General features: G+C 31.1%; 1 protein-coding gene across 1 annotated transcript in view; it reads right to left on the bottom strand.

Moving 5' to 3' along the window:
- The window catches only part of Vps13a (vacuolar protein sorting 13 homolog A), a 268,516-nt gene that overhangs the window by 227,493 nt on the left and 18,764 nt on the right, over positions 1-22,259 (bottom strand). The window contains 16 exon segments of the mRNA XM_047525841.1: positions 200-342; positions 682-776; positions 2,026-2,155; positions 2,675-2,737; positions 4,403-4,574; positions 5,332-5,438; positions 5,630-5,757; positions 8,764-8,821; positions 9,134-9,214; positions 9,414-9,473; positions 12,470-12,529; positions 13,444-13,553; positions 16,541-16,642; positions 16,905-17,000; positions 19,103-19,145; positions 21,462-21,505. Coding sequence (XP_047381797.1) covers positions 200-342; positions 682-776; positions 2,026-2,155; positions 2,675-2,737; positions 4,403-4,574; positions 5,332-5,438; positions 5,630-5,757; positions 8,764-8,821; positions 9,134-9,214; positions 9,414-9,473; positions 12,470-12,529; positions 13,444-13,553; positions 16,541-16,642; positions 16,905-17,000; positions 19,103-19,145; positions 21,462-21,505 — 1,492 coding nt within the window.

Raw genomic sequence — 22,259 nt, 5'->3', positions numbered from 1 at the left:
TATACCTCATATACAGAGCCTGCAGGTAATTTTATACAATATTTTTAGTGCACCAGCATTTTGACTGTAGCCCATCACATAATATCAAGTGTGGAATTTTCTATTAGTGGTATTCTTTTGGCACTCCAAAACTTTTGGATTCTGATTTCAGATTTTCAGATTAGGGATGCTTAACCTATGAAAGAAAATAATTACTTACTTTATTGCTTGTGCTCCTGGTCTTTGCACAATTAAAGTGCTAAATTCTTCTACTACAATGTCTATCAGCTCAGGTTTTTGGTTATTTTCTCTTAGAACAATAGACATACTTTTCAAGTGAACAAAAAACTTCATGGCTTCAAACTAGAGTATATCCAGAAGAATAAAATGGAAAATTATATATATATATATATATATATACATAAATGTACATGTATAAACACAAAAAAACTTACTTAATATAGTTCATTCATTTATAAAACACAAAATACTTTAAAAACAATCCTTCATCTATTTCCCCAAAGAAATACCACATTAACATAAAAAAAAAATTTTTGTTCTTAACTTGGAAATTAAAATAAATGCAATATTTATAGACTCAGAAAAAGACCACAAAAAAGTCAGTAGCACATATTTCTGAGAAAATTAAAATAAACGTATCTAACATTAAACTCAAAGGTGTCAGGTAAGAAAACATCTTACTGTTTTGGGCAAGGTTGGATCAACTGCTGTTTCACTATAGCCAATTGCTTCATAGAGTAAAACTTTTTCTTCAGGTGTCAACATTTCTTCAAGAACTACAAATCATAAACAAGTACTTTGTGTTTTTAAGTGGTAACAATATAAAACTGAGATATAATTTACCTGTCTTTAGAAATAAAATGCAAATATTTTCTAATATTTTTAAGCATCAACTAATATTAGGATGGCACTGGCACTTTTAGAAGTTACTCTTCTAATATATAAATAACTAAACACATAAATTTAGCAATATAAATTCCTAAATGTTCGTTTTAAGTAAGAGCTCAAAACATGACTATTTATACTGAACACTTAATGGCACCAAGGTAAGGAACACAGTTAGCATACAAAGAAAGCAGAGGTAATTTTCCCCAGTTTACAGATGATAAAAGAGAGGTTTAGAGAGCTTAACTGTTGGGTGCGGTGGCACATGCCTATAATCCCAGCCACTAAGAAGGCTGAGGCAGGAGGATTGCAAGTCCAAAACCAGCCTCAGCAGGCTGAGGATATAGCTGGGTTGGTAGAGTGCTTGCTGCCCCAGCACCACCAAGAGAAGGAAAGAAAAAAAAAAAAAAAAAAAAAAAACTAGCCTCAGTAAATTAGAAAGTCCCTGAGCAATTTAGTGAAATCCTGTTCTAAATAAAATACTTAAAAAGGGCTGGGGATGTGGCTCAGTAGTTAAGTGGCCCTGGGTTCAATCTCCAGTACCCAAAAAAAAAAAGAGACAGAGAGAGACAGCACTTAACTAACATGCTAGGGTCATACTGCCAACAAATGAGAGATTCAAGTCATACACCTAAGTCCCTAAGTCTCCAAACCTATAATCTTAAGTATTTGGTTAAGAAACAAAAATCTTCTTTTTTTTAATAATTTGTTTTAGATGTAGGTGGACACAATACCTTTAATTTTTATGTGGTGCTGAGGATCAAACTCAGCCTCACACATGCTAGGCGAGCGCTCTACCACTAAGCCACAACCCCAGTCCCAAAAATCTTTCCTAGTAATGATTTCAATAAAAATTTACCATGGTTTAAAATACATTATAATATTTATCTATTACTATGCCATATGCACACACTAAAGCTCTTTTGTAAGCATCAGTGATATTTTTAAAAATTAATTTTTATTTATTTGTATGTACCCTATTAAAATGCTTAAACAGAAATTTTATTAATAATAAATTTAAACTATATATCATTATGTATATGCACTTATAAAATGCCTATGTAATTAGAAAATTTTCTCCAAAACTTTATTTTCACAAGTGATGATTAACTACTCTACTATAAAATGAAATGGACATACTTCCAGGTTTAACATCTGGTTGTTGTTTAGTATGTGATTCTGACCAAGTCCACAGCCAGTTAAACCATCCTTTTTTATCCTCTGGATCTTTCATTCCTTGTCTATAAATCTTGTATCCAGCTTTCTTTACCTAAAATCAATAAATTTTTGAATGACAAATTATTCTCTTCTTAGCAATCAAAAGACGTGGATGCATAATATTTCCAAAATGTCTCTACCTGAATGAATGAAGACAATAAACACACTGACAAAAGAATACAGTAATTTCAATTAGCCAAACATAAGAATTTAAGACTATCACATAGTTCTTCCAACTATAAAATTTGGTGACTGGGGTGGGTGTAACCCCTACTTACCTTTCACTTTCATATGACCCCTGAATATCTGAAAAGTCCAATTATTTACAAAGAGTTTCTTTCATAGAAACATGTCTGATTTAAAGAGACATGGCAAAAGATAAAATCAAACTTTCTTATAATGCAAAAATGCATATTTGAACCCTTTTAAGGAAACTATTTTACAACACAATATTGATAACAACCTATCTGTCATAACAATATGGAATTCAGGATTATTCTTTTTTTTTTCTCCTACTTAAGTAAAAACTTCAGGATTATTCTTACTAATTGAATGAAAAATCTGAAATTACCTCAACTTCTGCCTGTTGTCTAGCTATAGTTATATTAAAGACATCCAAGGCTTTTTCCAGTTCCTGAAAATACAAAAAATGTGGCAATGTTATATAAATAGTTTTACATAAAGAATTTTGGAATATAAATCTATGAAATTGCTGTACTATAGAAAAAAATATTAGAGAAAGCTGAAAAGAGAACATCCACCAATATAAGACACTTAAAAATTCTGAAAGATAATGTTTGTGTGTATGTGTATATATTTTATATACATATGTGTATTATATATGTATATTATATACACCAACTTGAAAATTAGTATGCAGAATAGTTTTTTAAACAAAAAAATTACATGTATCATGCACATTAGAGTACAAACTCCGTAAGAGGTATAGATACATATTAAAAGATATATACATGCATTGTTTAAAATAACTTTTATTTGGATTTTTAACTAGTTAAATGTAAACATATCAGTGTTGTTTTCAACTAAAAATATAAATATAAACCCTTCATAATATATGTAAAGTTTGCATGTCATCAAGATATTCCAAGTAGATCTAGATATACTTAAAACTTGCTAAAACTTTTTTAACCCTTACACTTTTCAAAGTTGTAATAGCTATTAAAATAAATTGAGGTAAGCTAAATCTTTTATCATATCTAATCGTTCCCTTAACTTCCAAGCTTGTATGCTCAAGCCATGTTTTCCCCCCATGTTTTAGAATATGTAAACTGCTAAAAAATTAAGATTAATACACAGTATCTCAAGACAGAGCTTTAAGTATAAAGTTGCTGATGAAGAAAAAAAGTTCTGTATGGGCAGAAAATTCAGGGGAGTTCATGGAAGAGATGACATTTAAGTAGAAGTTCAGGGACAAAAAGAATTGGAATAAGGGAAGACAGATGGCATACATTAGCACAACTGTTTCTACAAGAATGAGCATTGGGGCTGGGGTTGTAGCTCAGCGGTAGAGGCCTTTGCCTAGCACATTTGAGGCACTGGGTTCAATGCTCAGGATCAAACAAATATAAATAAATAAAAGTATTGTGTCCATCCTACAACTAAAAATATTTTTTAAAAAAGAATAAGCATTGAACATATAGAAAACAGAATACTTACTTAATGTACAATCAGATGATAACAGCAAAAATGTGTTGATGCCAATAACATACAACTTTAAAAATCAACAGAGAAGTTTGAAAAAAACGTAGCACACACTTTATTTTGGCTTTGAGGTTAAAAACAACATAAAATGAGATTTCAAGTTACCATGTGAATGAACTCAAGTCCCTTCCAATTAAAAATAACCTCCTGAATTTCAAAAGCTCACAGGACAATTTCATGAGATCTTTTATTACTCAAGTGAAGTTAGAATGGGAGGACAAAGATGTCTAAATAAAAAAAAAAGAGTGCAGGCGCTGGGGTGTGGTGGCACATGCCTATAATCCCAGAGGCTCAGGAGGCTGATACAGGAGGATCATGAGTTCAAAGCAGCCTTAGCAAAAGCAAGGCACTAAGCAACTTAGTGAGACCCTGTTTCTAAATAATCTAAAGATTAAAGTTGGGGATGTGGCTCAGTGACCAAGCGTCCCTGAGTTCAATTCCTAGAATCTGCCCCCCCCCCCCCAAAAAAAGAGTTCAGTAACTAAAACTTAGAATAAATAGTCACCAAAGACGGAGGTAGGCATTATGCAGTACAAACTATTTTGTGATTTTTTTTTTTTTTAATTTAAATGCTAACCTGTAAAGACATGAGAATTTCACCAGGTAGTTTCTTATTTATTAACTTTTTTTTGTATAGTTCTTTATACTGCTTCAGTTTTTTTCTGTGTTCACGAATATTCTTCCATGACCACATCCGTAAGCTAGGGCAAACATTAACTTCAAGAACACCATGTATAGCGTAAGCCCACCTAGTTACAAAACAAAAGAAACACCCAACACATAATACCCTCAAATCAACAGTATGAAACAAAACTCACTCTAGCAACAAGAATATTTATAATATGGAGATTATGAAAAAGACGTATTATCTGAGCATTTGCTTTTTCCCAATGCTGTTTGTACTAACAATCCATTAATTATTAATCTTACCTCTTTCCAAAGTAAAAATAAACAAAATCATTCAATTTTGGCTAAAAATCACATGGCTCTCTACAAGAACTATTAAGGCATTTAAGTCAAATAATATTAAAGTAGTCACCTAAAAGAGTAATAGGAACTTGGAGAAACTAGAGAATTGCTTAAAAACTGGAATAACAAGACTTGTGCATTTTAAAATAGTTTACTGCATAGACTCCATAACCTTTCCAGGTTTTAAAACTCAAGTCTAGTAAACAGATTTAATGGGTCTGATAAGGAAGTTTGAAGGGAAAAAAGAAGACATTGCTGCTAGAAAACAAATCAAGATAGTTTTTTAATAATTCTCAAAACACTGATCCCTCTACAGTAAATGAAAACCACAGTACTTTATTATCTCTAGCTATAATTTTTTTTTACAAAAACACCCTTGAGTTAATTTTATTAACAAAAACAGCCACACATCAATTCAATCAAACTACATATCAAACCTTAAAAAGACTACCTGAAAATAATTAATGTCAAAGAAACTTACTCTCATGCCATATGTTTTAAATCATTTAAAAAAAAAAAAAAAAAAAGGCATTTTACCATTCCTTGGCATGGTAGTGAAGAGGAACATCAGGTTTGAATTTCCTGTATGGCAGGTTTTGTGTCATCATTTCAACTGATTCAAGAAGCTCCATAACACTAAAATACTAAAGAATGAACAAATTAAAAGCCTTAAATGTTTGAAGTTTTTGTTTAGTTGAAGATAAAAGTTACATTATGAACTTTTTAAGGAAATGTTACCATATAACATTTTGGATTTTAGAAAAACATTAAAAATTTTACTTTTGCTTTGATCAAACAATAACTCAAAACTTAAAATTTCATCAAAGAAAATCACCTGTGGTTTATTAAATTCAATTGCTATATTATGTAACTCAACTTCCAGGTTTATTTTGGGGTCAGAAAAGTCAAAATCTGATCGGCGATTCATTTGAAGTTTGCCTTTAGCAGATATGGGGCGAAATACTGAAAAATAATACAAAATGAAAAAAATTAAATACAATTATACTTTAAAAATCTCCAGGCACTAAAGGTATCAAGTTGAAAACACTGATTTTCATTTTTTTTAATATCCTTTTTACAGTTCCCAAATATCCACACTGCAATAGCTTGGTCCAAGGAACTGTTTCTTAATTAGTGGAGAGATTTTTTTTTATACTTAATAATTTATGTTGTCTTCCATAAGTACTATAAAGGCTAACTAAACATATCCTCAGAACATCAATAAATGCTTAAAAGCAGGAACACTCACTATAAGAAAAAAACAGTATAATAAAAATGGTTTAATGAAAGTACAGTTATAGAAAATGAATATAAGAAATATTATGAGGAAAACAATTGTATTTAACAGTGACTTCCATTTCATGATTTTGATTTCTAAATTTCTCTGCATCTTCCTCTTCTGCCTTTCAATTTGTGAAAAGAGGGCAGAGAAGATGAGCATTTGCCTAGATTACCTGCTTGGCTCACTCCATCATACCAAAAAGAATAAGAACCATGCAGAGGGAGACCAATAATAGCAGAATCTAGACAGACATCAACCATCAAATTATAAGCTAATTTGTATACAAAACAATATATTCCTCTTAATCATCCCTAAGGACTAGCACTTACTAACTGACTGATCTGCTACCTTTACCTTTGCTGCATGTCCTCAGTTTCATGCATACCCTGCCAAAATTCCATCACCAGTTATTTTTGTTGTTACTATTTTTAAGGCCTGTTTTCTTTACATTTTAAAATTTCCTAACTGATACATAAAAGCATAAAAACTGTACCTATTGATGGGGTGTCATGTACTGTTTCAATACATGCATACATTGTAAAATGTTTAAATCAGGTTAAACATATCTAACTCCTCAAATACTCATCATTTATGGTGAAAATTTCATGGTATAAACTTCCTTTCTGGCTAGGCCTGGTGGCACATGCCTATAACCCCAACGGCTTGGGAAACTGAGGCAGGAGGATCCCAACTTCAAAGTCAGCCTCAGCAACTTATTGAAGCAGCGTAGAAAGACCCTATCCCAAACTAAAATTAAAAAGGGCTGGGGATGTGGCTCAGTGCTCAAGCACTGCTGGGATCAATTCCCAGTACCAAAAATGAACCAAAAAACAAAGAACTTCCCTTCCTAACATGTACGCTAGTTATTAATTTATTGCCTGTAAGCTCCAAATTCACTCTTTACATCCGCTCTGAAAAATGGTTTAAGGTTCTTCAAATATTCTTCCTTTAGCAGTTGGAAAACTATTAAGCTTTAAAACACTAGACAGAGACCACAGGAGTTATCCTGCCTGGTTCCAGTGTACCCAACCCATTCAACGACTTCTACAAAGGAATGATTCTCTAACACTCATCTTCTATAGAACACTTATCTACTGATTGGCTCCTACAGCATGAAGGCATTCAGAAGAGGCCTTCTGTGGGGTACAGCATGGAGCAGCAACTTCCCCCAGCACCCTGCTAAGGCAGATCTGTAGTAGAGTACATCCATGAGGATAAACTGGGAACAGATTTCTAAAACATATAGAGGGGGAATTTCCAAAAAGTTTTGGGGGCACAGCACTATAGGGACTTTCCTGCCATTCAGTGAACTACAACCATCACGTCTCCAATAAGGTCTTTACCTTAGTACTCAGGAAGGGGTCCTTCTTTAGGTACTTCATGTTAGCCCTAGGGTAGAGACTATTTCTTTTATCATCTACTCCTATATTTTTTAGAATTCTCTTCTTTTTTTACTAGCAAACACCTTGTTACTCCAATCCCCTCTTGTAGTTAATATTTATTTACATTAAACTTTACCTGTTCAAATTACATTCAGTTCTCTCTTCACTGGATCCTAACTGATACAGTATAAAATGACCATAGGGCAAAGGAGAAATAAGTCAAACCTTAAGTAACAGATTTGAGAATCATCAACATACATGACAGATAGCTCTTCTATTCTGAGTATTTCCTTTGAGGAACAAATTTTAAAAACAAAACCAAAATCAAAAACAATGAAAATAATATTTTAAGAGTGGGAAGGAAAAGAAGAGTCATTTAAGGAAATTAAAGGGTTATCATTAAGATAGAATAACACAAAAAGAAAAATACTCCTTAAGTCAAGAAAAGAAATATTTTCAGGAAGGATATTGTGTGGTTAGTGACAGCAGGCAGACAATTCAAGAATAAAGTTAAACATCACCAAACAACATTTACTGAGTACTCTCAGGATTGAAGAAATGTCACTCTTTTTTTCTGTATTTTAGTAACTTGTTTCACATTATAAAAGCAATATGTATTCATTTTAGAAAATTTGGATAACAAAAAACTAAAACAGAACTATAAAGAAGAAAAATTTTAAGTGCACATTTTTAAAATAGTAAGATCATAGTGCAACTCAGACTATAGCAGCTAGTTTTATTAAACTGTATTTGGTATTTCAAAAAACCTTTATAAACATTATCTTAATACTAAATATAATTGAATATAATCCTTACTTAATATAATCCTTAGAGATTTATCACAAATTTATTACCATTTTGTTTTTAGACATTTTCTCCTGTAGTTCTGAAATATAGTTAAAACTCCTAAACAAAGCACATAAAAAAGATAAATTTCTTTTGCTTTTCAAATACATATTTTTTATTTGTTCTTTTTAGTTATACATGACAGTAGAATATATTTTGACATATCATATATACATGTACTTTGACATATCATGCATACAACCATTCTTGTGGTTGTACAAGATATGGAGTTATATTGGTCATGTATTCATATATAAACATAGGAAAATTATGTCTGTTTCATTCTACTGTCATTCCCAATCTCATCCCTCCTCCCTTTCCCTCACATATATTAGATATATTATAAAGATATTTAACTATACAAGAGAAAATTTAATATAAAATAACAGTGATATCAAAAATGTTAATGTAAAATTTATACTGATTAATCACACTCTTTATTTCATAAAATACACTCACCAAAGTCATAACCTTGTGGAATAATATTTTCATTGACAATACCATTCTTCAAGTCGTCCTATTAAAAGACAAATTGTTTTTATTTATTCATACCAATATACCTTTTTCCTACAAAATTCTATTATCTGCAAAAAATGTTTAAAAGCATTTAGCTATGGTAAAATATTAAAGTAATTAAACAATGTATTATTAAACTACTATAAAATAATGTTTTAGGAGCTATTAAGATATGCATATATGTGTGCATATGCATTCATGCCTGTGTAATTCACCTATAAGTATAAATATTTACTAGATTTTACCTAGAAAAAAAATACAAAATATGATACCAACAAATATATATGTAAACATATCCAAAGAATTTACTCACCAATGATTCATCATAATCATTAAGATAAAACATCTGAGACTGCACATTCCAATAGGCGAAAAGGTTGTCCAATCGAATTAACTGAAAATAAATCAAGTTTATTACATGTTTTATTTTCTTTGAAATATTAATATAAGCCATTCAGAAGTCTCAAATAATTGAGTCATATGACAGAGTTAAGAGAACAACAATGGTTCACATAAATTCTTATCTATATGTATACTATCATTTATCTTTCTAAAAGTCTTTCATCAAGTCAATGGGTTAATATTTATTTTACCTTACGGACTAGTTTCTCAGTTTCATCATGTAAACATGGAACCCAGTATTGATCAGTGGTCTGAAAAGGAAAAAAAGAAGAGCAGTAAAATGATCATTACATTTGAAATGGCAGAGTGCTAAGTCATTATGACCTAAGACCAATTTCCCATGAAAGTGCCATTAAAAACATATCATTCAGAAAAAGACCTTAGAAGATGGAAAGATATCCCATGTTCTTAATTGGCAGAATTAATATTGTCAAAATGGCCATACTACCAAAAGCAATAAACGGATTCAATGCAATCCCCAACAAAATATCAATGACATTCTTCACAGAATTAGAATAAACAATTCTTAAATTCATTTGGAAGAATAAGAGACTCAGAATAACCAAAGCTACCCTAAGCACGAAAAGCAAAGTAGGAGGTATCATAATACCTGAATGGAAATTATGCTTACTGAGATATTAATAAAAATAGCATGCACTGGAATCAAGATAAAAAAGATGAAAGGAACAGAAGACACAGAGACAAATCCACATTCCTACAGTCATCTAATATTTGACAAAGGTGCAAAAAATATATTTTGGAGAAAAGACAGCCTTTTTAACAAGTGGTGCTGGGAAAACAGGATAGTTATATGTAGAAAAATGAAACTAGACCCCTATCTCTCACCCTGAACAAAACTCAAATTGAAATGGATCAAAGACTTAGAAATTAGGGGCTAGGGTTGTGGTTCAGTGGTTGAGCACTTGCTGGCATGTGTGAGGCAAAGCACCACATAAAAATAAATGAATAAAATAAAGGTCTATCAACATCTAAAAAAAAAAAATTAAAAAAAAAACCTTTAGGAATTAGACCAAACACTTTACAACTGCTAGAAGAAAACACAGGTTTAAACCTCCATCATATAGGTGCTGGCACCAACTTCCTTAACAAGACCCCCAATAGTGCAAGAAATATATGTGTATATATATTTATGGATATATATTTATACACACACACACACACACACACACACGAACACATAATGAAGTTCTACTCAGTCATTAAAAAGAATAAAAGTATGGACTTGACAGTAAATGGATAGAAATGGAAGTGAAATTAGCCAAACTCAGAAACTCAAAAGTCAAATGTTTTTTTCTCTCATATGCGGAAGCTAGAGTAAAATAAAGGAAAAGGGAAAGGAAAGAAAAGAATACACAAAGAACCAATTAAATACAAATTAATAGATGAGGGAGCAAAAGGAAGTCTAGTGGAGAAGGAGGGAGGAAAGGAGGGAAGAGTGGGGGGAGGAAGAAAGAGGGTGGATTGTGAATCAAAATCAAACTCCTTGCACGTATGTTTGTTGGGATGAATCCAACTACTATGTATAACCATAAAGCTCCAATAATTTTTTAAAAATATATCATTCAAGCTGGACACAGTGGTGCACATCTATAAACCCAGTGGCTTGGAAAGCTGAGGTAGGAGAATTTCGAGTTCAAAGTCAGCCTCAGCAATGGGTAGGCACAAAGTAACTCAATGAGACCTTATCTCTAAATAAAATTAAAATAAGGCTGGGGATGTGTGTGACTCAGTGGTTGAGTGCCCCTGAGTTCAATTCCTGGTACCCAAAAAGAAAAGTCATTCAATCAAAGACTATTAATGACCACAGGAAAGTCTCTGCTTTCATGGAGGTCACTAATGGTCAAAAAACAAAACAGTACAAAACAAACAAAAACAAGTAATTACAAATAGGTAAGAGTCACCACAGAGGTTAAATAGTTAGCTGAGAGAACACGGCAGTAGCATCAAACTCAGGAGCTTGCCAAATAAAATGATGACTAAACTAATATAATGAAGTATAGAAGTAGTCTTATGACTAACCTAATTTATGATATGAGTAGAAATTATTGATTCTAAGATCAGTAGAGAATATTATTCAGAACAGGAAGAGTTGGTAAAAAGGTCCAAAGGTATGCAAATATGACATGTTCAGAGAAGTGAAACAGCTCAGTATGGCCAAAGAACAACACAAAACAAAGAAAAGAGGTGAAATCTGGTATGTTACTTGGGGTCAGATTACAAGACTTATAAACTATATAAAGACAAAACTATACCTTTTTCTAAAAGCAATCAAAACCACTCAGGTGTTCTGTCCTTACTTTCAACATAACAGCATTTGACAACATCCCACTCACTTAGATTAACTTCTCATTTTTCTGTTTTGCTTAGGGTAGAGCCATGCTTTCAAATGAAATCATACACAAAATCCAACAGATACAAGGTGTACAACTATAAAGTGAAATACTATATAGAAGTTAGATTAAATTCTATTACACATGATAAAACAATTTTTTTAAATACTGTGAAGTAAAAAGTTAACTTTTATAAAAGAAATATACAAAGTATTTATGTAAACTTTTCAAATAAAACTACATTTTAAATGAATATAGTGTATAAAAGTTTTAAAACTTAGAATGGTTATCTCTGGGGAAGGTGAGGAGGGTGAATTGAAAGCAAAAGGAATTTAAACTTTATCCTTAACTGTTTAGTCCTGTAAAATCATTTTAGATTTAGAGCAAGTAACAACTTCAACAACTATTAATATTCAATGCAAGCACATTTTTCATAATTCTGTGTTCCTTTATTTAAAAAATTGCTCTATTTCACAATTAAACAAGAAAGTATGTGATAACACTAACGAAGGTAGTAAGGAAATGAATTCTTTGTTTTTCAAGATTCATCGAAGTTTGAGAAACAAATATTATTTTTACTTAGCACTTATTTATTGCAATTTTGAAAATAATTTTTTTGCAGTGCTGGGGAGGAAATAAATTTTTTAAGTAAACAAAAGAATCTAACATTGTAGTTACCAATAATAATAGATCTTCACATTTTAAACTAAATTTTACTTCCAACCAATTTTAGAAATGTGAATTTACTTACCCCTCAATTCTAATTCTGTGTGTGACCTTTCTACAGACAACCAAATGAAACCTATTTCTATTACAGTATTGATTTGTATAAAATCAAAGTTTGAATAACTGTACTCCACAATTAAATGTGGTCATTACTTTTTTAAATGAAGTACCTGCATACTGAGATTTTGTAAAGAAATACCAAATGACAGCGGTTTCTCTCGATTTGTGATCTAAAGAGGGAAAAAAGTAAATCTTAGTCAAATTCATTAACAATTGGACAAAATTCACTTTCTAGAAAAAGTTAACTTTCTAGGAAGTATCCTATCTCAAATATCCATTGCATTGCTTCCTTTAAAAATATCTTTGGTTCCTACATTGTTTCTAAAACAAATTAAAATACTAAATATTAACATCTGTGTTGTACTATAATGCTATAACCACAGTGTTTTCTAGTTTCTAAAAAAAGTTTATTAAAAAAGATTGACACAGGGATGTAACTCAGTGGAAAAGCACTTGTCTAGAATGTGTGAGACTGGGTTCAATTCTCAGTACCACATAAAAATAAATAAATAAAATAAAGCTATTAAGTCCATCTACAACTAAAAAAAATTTAATAAAAAGATTGACACAATAATGCTATAAGGCAAATAATTAAGTGTTTAAGAGAACCAACAAACTAAGGTCAAACAATTAGTTAAGCCTAGCTCTACTGATCCCTAGAGCAGAGCTCTTTCCAGGAGATAAAAATAGCATATTTAAAAATACTTAATTGTGAAATCAGTAATTTCCAAGGCATTTTCATTCATGATCTATAGTTTGAACAGTTTAGGAAAGTATAACCACTCACTCACTACTAAGAATTGAAAATTACAACACAAATATAAAAAAGAAAGATCATGGGGCTGGGGGTGTAGCTCAGTGGTAGAGCATGTGCTTAGCATGCATGAAGCCCCACGTTCGATCACCAGCACCCAAAAATAAAAAGATCATGTTATCTTTGGTATTTTATCTTGTTGTTATTTTTATCTTGTTATTTTTTATCAGCATTATTTAATAGGCTATTATAAAGAAAGTGCCAATAAATGATACAACTTACACATGAATGCATCTTTAAAAAATCATCTATTATTTTTAAAATACTTACATCATCTTCATAACGAACATGGATGTTGGAAATTTTCACTTGAAGATTTTTTATGATCTGAGTAACTAATTTTTCTGCAAAAGTGTCCTGTTTCTCTGCTTGTTGTTTTTCTACAATTGCAAATATTCCTTTTTTTAAAAACTGAATGAAACATACATCCTATAACTATCCATATATTGAGGTAACATTTTTATACTGTATTGTTTAAGAAAAATATAGATTTAGAAATTTAACACTAATAGCATGCTTTCCAAAAGTCTTTCAAACCAAAAACTTTCAAAGGCAACCAAATACATAAAATTTTTCAAAAGCTCTTATTTAATAAAACTAAAGTCAACTAGGTAAAATTTATTGGCATTAAATATCGTAATTTATCTGTTAACTATGCCTAAGTATATAAAGAGGAAAACAATGAAGATTATTAGGTAAGAATTATAATAGGCTTAAATTAGAAAAGTCAGTAACAGCAGCAAAGCAAGAATCTCCTATAATTTACCTGTGCTTAGATGTATAAAATAGTTGAATATAGTATGTTCCTTTTTTTGAAGATATAAAACAGAAAATTATATGATCCTCTTTCCTCCTTTCAAACAAGGATGAAAGAAGTTCATTTTAGTATCCTTTTAAGAAAATATTGTATCCAGGCATGGTGGCCCACACCTGTAATCCCAGCAGCTCATGGAGCAGGAGGACTGAGTGTTCAAAACCAGCCTCAGTAACAATGAGAAGGTAAGCAATTATGAGACCTTGTCTCTAAATAAAATATAAAATAGGGCTGCAGATGTGGCTCAGTGGTTGAGTGCCCCTGAGTTCAATCCCCAGTACCCACCTCTACCAAAAAAAAAGAAAATACTGACTATCTTCAGTTTCAATACTTTCCAGAGGAACATAAAGAATAAATAATTGAGGATTATAATTCTCTCTGAAATATACCTTTGATAACTACTAGTTACCATTCCTTTTCTCTTTTAAAAAGAGACAGTGAAAGCTATGCCCTTTTGTATTTCTAATCTATTCCTCCCCTAGTACTTTGGGTCTTCTTTAGAGACAATACACATACGTTTAGTAAACTACAACTAGTTCAATATGGCTAAAGAATAGAAGAGATGAGATTTGGGGCCAGTTATGAGGCTGGAGAGTTAGATGAGATTCAACTCATGAGAGCTTTTATATATCTTGCTGAAGAGTTTAAACCTTATCCTGATAAGAACAAGATGTCAATAATGAAATTTAAGCATGACCACACACTTATAATTTAGAACTAGTATAAAAGGAGGGACTTCTGATTAAACATGGTAGATTGCATAAATTTCTGTAGTCCTCAATAAAACCTCATTAAAGCAAAATAAGCAAAAATAAGGGGGAAAATGGATAAATCCCCAAGGTCAAAGGAAAAAAGATAGGAAAAAGAGCAGGTGACACTAGAAAGTAGATGGCCTTAGCCAACTTAAGAAGAAATTCAATTCTAAATGACCACAGATGGAAATACCATTGAAACACAAGATAAATTTAAAAAGAGAATCCTGGAAACATTCAGGTTTGAAACCACACAAAAGAAAAATGGCCAACAAGGAGTATGGTGAAGGGAGAGGGAGAAAACATAAGAATTGGTTTAAAGTCTGCATAAAAAGTAGTTAAACTTTAGGTCCTCTCCTTCTCCCAGTCTATTAGCTAAGCAATTTTCACTTTCCTAAACAAGTGAGAATGCAATGGTTTATTCTGGAGAAAATTTACCTAACAGACTCCAGACTCTGATATGTTATATATGGAGAGGCAGAATTGAGCCTCACACTAAAATAGAGAGATTAAGTAAAATTCTACATAATGTACAATTATACCCACATTCACTCATAATATTACCAAATAACAAAGCTCTGTTAGAAACTATATATAATTAGAGTATACTATTTGGCTCAATAGTAAACATTTATACTACTTGGTCAATCTTCACAGTCCCATCACTATATCATTCATATACACATAAACACACACACACAATATATATATATACATATATAAATATGGTCTAAATTTAATAAACCAAATAATGGAGATGTATCATTCAGCAATATGATAGTTCTTTAGGGAGTAGGGTATATGGCTAAGTGAGGGATTTTTGTTTATTTAAATTTGGGTCCTGTAGTACTATTTAGCCTTTAAAGTTATGTACTGTGTATTGAGTTCATAAAATAAATATTTTAAAAGGAAAATGCCTAAAAGACTTAGGAAAGAGAGGACTGGGTCAGGGATGAATGACTCCAGAGAGGATATGAAAGAAGTGTGACAAAGAAAATAGAATTACATGTGGTACTACCAGAGACTATGCTAAATCTCCACTAATATTTGTCAACAGGGAAAACATTTATTTTGGGAGTTTATTTTTCATTTAAAAACAATCAATGCATGGCAGGAATAGTGAAGTATACATATGCTTTATTTTTAAGATGCTTAGCTATTTGATCAATAACAGGAGTAAAAGATAAATGACTAGATTAGGAAGATGGCTTTACATTTTAAAATAAGGATGTTTAAGCTAAGAAGAAAAATCCACCACGGAAAGAAGCAAAGGGTCAGCATGTAAAAAGTAGGTGGTGATGCTGACCAGGAAGTAAGTGAAAACAAAGAGGTACAGGATACCTCTTACACCACTGAAAAGGGATTATAGTAATAATGGACCATGGGGTCTAGTTTAAATAGGAAAAGATGTGAAGTCAGAAAGCAAATCAACAGACTGTGGCAAATATAAACATATCAAGAGACTATAAGTATCTTCAAAAGTGTAAATAATTGATACAAGGAGAACACAAAAGCAAGGGCTAGAAAGGTAAGAAAATACACTTGATAAAATTAATTGCTATCATTAAAACCTAACCTTTATCCTTATAAACTAGATAAATTATTTGCCCCTTAAGAGAAATTCTGCAAGGTAAAATTTCGGTATACATGAAAAAACACACAAACCACATTAAAATTCCCCATGTAATAAGATTCTCTCATATTTGTTAAATAATCTCAGTGCCTCCAGTGAGATATTCTACTATGAGAAATATTTGTCTTTTTACACTTTCTTATTAGGACTATTATTTTTATTTTTTACCTTGATCAACTACTTTTTGCTTTGTTTCTTCAATTCTTTTTAATTCCTGTTGCTTTGCTTCTAGGAGTTGTTTTTCTTCTTTTAAAGGATCATATTTTATTCCTATAGAAGCATTAAAAGGAAGAATCTTAATACTTTAAACTTAAATATATTCATTCCAAAATTTATCCTTGAAAACAATCACTAATTCAACATCTAAAAAATTTAGAATAGGAACCCATTTAATTTGAAGTAACATACATATTTAAATACTAAAATATCTCCAAAATACCACCCAAACATTTTGTACAAACACAATTATTAAATATAAAGGTTTTCCCATCTATAAAAAAGAGTAAATTATAATCTTTAAAATTTGACTTACTGGAAGAAGGCACTATAAGTAAATAAATATCTTCTAATACAGCTTCAAATGGTTGAGTATAAAGGTTTTTCCATGGAATTGAAAGTTTAAGATTACCTACAGTTAAAAAAAAGTATAAAAATATTCATCCAACCTACATATACCATCCATCTATATTTTTCCTGCCTTAGAAGAGATCTTTGAAAGATCAATAAGATTAACTATACCCAATAATGGCAAGGAGAGAATATATTCATTGTACCACACGTTTGGAAATGTTTTCATTCCACAAATTGTGTCCCTATTAGAAATACCAGGAAATATGCTAAGTGGTGAGGATACAATAAAAATAAAACCCACTTCTCAAGAAACTTAGTGTCTAGTAAAAGGAAAAAATAATAATATTAAAGAATGATAGGTACTATGAGAAAAGTATGCAAACACCTTAAATGATTCTCAAAATTATCTTGTTTAGTACAGAGTACTTTCCACTACCATATATTACCAGCAAAAATTACCTTATCATTTTTAAAAATTAGCAGGTAAGAAAAAAAGAAGAATGTAGCATCTAAAGGAAATAGATCTATCTAAAGGAACTAGGTTTGATATGTGTGTGTGTGTGTGTGTGTGTGTGTGTGTGTGTGTGTGTACAGGCATATAAAGCACATATTCTACCACTGAGTTATACCAGCAACTCCCTCCTGATTTACTTTTTAATTTTTCTTGAACTGAGGTTAAATTTATATATAATAAAATATGACACTCATTATTGTTAAGAGCTCAAATAACGTGGCAAATTTTTAAAAGTTATATAAGATATACAGTAATATATCTATATAAGCTATAGATATATCTATAAAAGTTATATAAGATATACAGTAATACTGTTGTAAAATGGAATAAATGAGATTATTCTACCATATCCAAATATGCATTCATTGAATTATTATGATACCATAAGAAATAAATGAGGTCAAATCAATTCAGATTATAAGAAATCCTTATTACACATAAATACAACATGGTTATAAGTATTTAAAATATACACATGGATACAATCAAAATCATTCAAAAAGAAAAATGTAAAGGGGAAAAATAATGGGTGACATTTTCCCCTTCTTATGCTAAATTGCCTTTGAATGGGGAAATGGGACGATGTCTTGGCAATATAAGGTGACGAAAACTTTCTGTGGTACATGGACTAATACGAACTATAAGTACAACACATAAAATTGTGAAAACCTTCATCATATAATTTTTGTAAGCTTTCAAAATACCTATGCCTCAGTGAGACCAATACATATTCAATAGCATTATTGAAATCCCACTTCAAAAATAATATATCAAAAATTTCAAAGTCCCAACTAAAGACAATATCATCTTCCACAATATTTAAAATAAAGCCACAATATAATATAATTATGACAAGTTTTTATTAAACATGTTGAAACCTCACATTTAATCAGTCTCTGCTCAATCAATATATTTAAAGTATACACTATAAATACAGGTAAATTAATACAAAAACAAGGAGATAGGGATTAACTCAGAGGGTGAGCACTTGTCTAGCATATGCCAGACTCCCACCACCACAAAAAAATAACATAACAGAAAATAAATAATTAGAAATAAAATTTTTAAAATAATTTAAAAAATTAAAACCAAAAACTGTACAAATATTTTCTGGAAATCTAGAAAAAAACATCCAGAGCAGAAACAAGTTTTCAGACTGACTCCTGGCTACAAGTGCCTGGATGATCCAGACCCTCCTCCTTACACCAGTTACAGATCAGAATACAGCAACAGTAACTACTCAGAAACCTAGAAAACAAGAGACACTGTCTGTTGGCTCTCAACTCAATTTTAAAACCTACTACAGGGCTGGGGGTGTGGCTCAGTAACAGAGCATGTGTGAGGCACTGAGTTCTATCCTCAGCACCACATAAAAATAAAAAAATAAAATAAAGGTCCATCTACAACTAAAAATTAAAAAAAAAAATAAGAATTATAAAAAAAAAACTACTAGACTGTGTCATTTCTTAATTATGAAGGTATCAAGTACTAGGCAAGGAGTACATAAATCTCACAGTATTTTTAAGGCATACAACTAAATCCTATACAAACAAGAACATATGATAACTTTATTTTAAGCAAATGCTCAGAAATATTTAAAATATCACAGTATAGGGCAAGAAGGGCACTCCACTAATACAGCTTACCTATATGACCAACTTTAACTTTAAAGGGCACATCCAGTTGACTCTACCAAGAACAAACAAATAAATATGCAATACATTAATAAATATAAAGTTCAGCAACACAGAAAACTAGTTTTTTCTTCCAAAAATTACTCGAGGGTATTTGAATTACCTGCTCATTATCTTCAACACTTATTTAAATTCACAAATATATAACTAAAATATTATTCTCAAGTCAATAAAATTAATGGAGGCTTCTCTTTCCATAAAAAATAGTATAAGGATCCACATTCCTGTTTCCCAAAGAAGCTACCCATACCAGACTAATTAACACTTTCATATCATTCTTTTAAAGGTGAGAAATTCTTCTTTCAGTATGTGCTTCTAGAAATATTTTGCAAAAAAAAATTTTTTTTCAAAACATTTCCCCCCATTTAATATCAGAAGGAACAGTCTTTACAATAAATGGTGCTGGGAAAATTGTACACCTAGTTGCAAAAATATGTCTTATACCAAAAAATTAACTCAAAATGGAGTAAAGAACTAAATGTAAAAGCTAAAACTATAAATGGCTCAGAGGAAAATATCAGGAAAAATCTTCATGACATTAAATTTAGTAATGATTTCCTGGATAAGACAACAAAAGTACAGGTAATTTAAAAAATAGATGAATTGGCCTTTATTAAATTAAAAACTGTGCATCAAAGGATACTGTCAATAAAATGTTAAGGTAACCATTAAAAAGGGGGAAAATATCTGATAAGGGGTCAATATGCAGAATATATAGATTGCCAAAAATTTAACGACAACCACAACAACAAAATCTGATTATTTAAAAAATTATAAAGGGCTTGGACAGACATTTCTCCAAACACACAAATGGTAAAAAGCACATGAAAAGAGGTTCAATATCATTAGTCATTACTAATTTAAATTGATTACTAAAATAATGACATATCACTTCACACACCCATTGGAATGGCTGTTATCAAATAAAAGCAGAAATAACAAACGATAGAAGATGTAAAGGATATGGAGAAATTCTTTTTTTCTTCTTCCTCATTTTTTGTTTTTGTTTTTGTTTTTTTTTTTTTTGGTTCTGGTGATTGAACCTAGTGGTTCCTTACCACTGAGCAATACCCCTGTCCTTTTTACTTTTGAGACCAGGTCCCAATAAGTTGCTGAGGGCCTTGCTAAATTGCTGAGGCTGGCCTAGAACTTGCAAACCTCCTGCCTTAGCTTCCTGACTTGCTGGGATTACAGGTATGCACCATGGCGCCCAGCAAGAATATGGAGAAACTGGAACCCTTATTGCACTACTGGAGGGAACAGAAAATGGTGCAACAGCTATGGAAAAAAAATCTTTGGTGGTTTCTAAAAAAAAAATCTAAATATAAAGTCATCATGACTCAGCAATTTTACTCCTAAATATATACTCAAAGAAGTTGAAAGCAGCATCTGGAATGAACACATGTACACAAATATCACTGTAGAATTATTCACAAGAGCCAAAAGGCAGAAACAACCCATGTGTTCATCAATAGCTGAATAGATAAACAAAATGTGGTCCATCTGTATGTATATGTGTGTGTGTGTTATTATATGACTGAATAATATTCCTGTATGTATGTGTGTATATATATACACACATATTATTATTCAGGAATATTATTCAGTCATATAAAGGAATGACCGTCAACATGCTACAACATGGATGAATCTTAAAGACACTATGCTAAATGAAATAAGCTAGACATAACTGGACAAATATGACATGATTCCATTTATATGAAGTATTTAGAATAGGCAAATGTACTGGGGTGGGAAGAGGGGATTAAAAATATTTTTAATGAATATACAGCTTCGGTTTGCAATGAAGAAAAAAGTTTCAGGGTCTATGGGGAGAGGGAATGGAAGTTATTGTTTAATGGTTATAGTTTCTCCTGGAGATGGAAAAGTTATGGAAACAGGTACTATGAAGGTTGCACAAAATTATGAATGTAAGTCATGCCACTGAATTGAACATATTAAAATGATATTTTAAAAAGGTGAAAACTGGAAGACAAATTAAACACCAAAATAAAACCACACAGAATAAATAAAAATATAACTTTTTATATATGTATGCAAGAATTTACTTATTCATGGCAGTGTCCCAAGGGCCTTGCCCACACTAGGCAAGTATTCTACCATTAAGCCACATTCAAGTGGGAATAAAAACACATTGTCAGTTTGTGCTTTTAGGGAAATTTACAAAATACACACTTTATAAAAACAACTTCCAAAAAGTTTTCTCAAACTTACATAATTTAGAATGGTAAAGTGAATTAGGAAGAATACATCAAATGCACTAACATAATTTTTTATAATTAACACCTACCAGGGCATTTTCTTTAACTTCCAGGTTCTTGAGGGCCACATCTCCTAAAAAAGATCATTATAAAAAATAAATTAAAACATTCAAATAATTTTCATTTTAAAAAATTAAGTATGCTTCATTCCTGAATATCATACTAGGAAAGAATAATCACAAATAATGTACATAAACAGAAAATAAAACCTACCTTTTTTTTTTTTTTTACTAGCTTACTTTCATTCTTTTGCATAGTCTAAGATGGTATGTTTGATCAAAACTTATTGATTTTTTTTACCTCTGCAGTTGTAGCTCAACATTAATGTATACAAATAATTTAATCAGAATAATACAAACAACATGAATCTACCAAAGTAGCATAATACAAGATCAATAAACAAAAGGCAAATTGTATTTATATGGGCAATGAAGAGTCTGGAAAGAAATTATAAAAATGTAAAATTAGTGAGCACACAGATATCCAAATATAAAACTCAAATTCAAATACAAAAATATTTTTTTAAGTAACAGAATAGAATGTCCAAGAACTGCAGGATGATTTATTTTTCCGGGGGGGGGGGGGGAGGAGAGATAACATTACATACATATTATATGTAATGTGATATATTTGGAGTAATAATAGCTGAGAAATTTCTAAAATTAATGATACAAATACCATAGATCCAGAAAACTCAGAGAACACCAAGAAGGATAAATGCCCAAGAATCCATACCTAGACATATCACAGTCAAACTGCAGAAAATCAAAGATGATCTTGAAAGAAAGCAGAAAGATAAAAATAAACACCTACAGAAGTACAAGTAT

Source organism: Sciurus carolinensis, chromosome 14 (genome assembly GCF_902686445.1).
Source record: "Sciurus carolinensis chromosome 14, mSciCar1.2, whole genome shotgun sequence".
NCBI lineage: Eukaryota > Metazoa > Chordata > Mammalia > Rodentia > Sciuridae > Sciurus > Sciurus carolinensis.
Note: the sequence above shows the minus strand (reverse complement) of the source record. Positions and strands in the feature narration are given on the sequence as shown.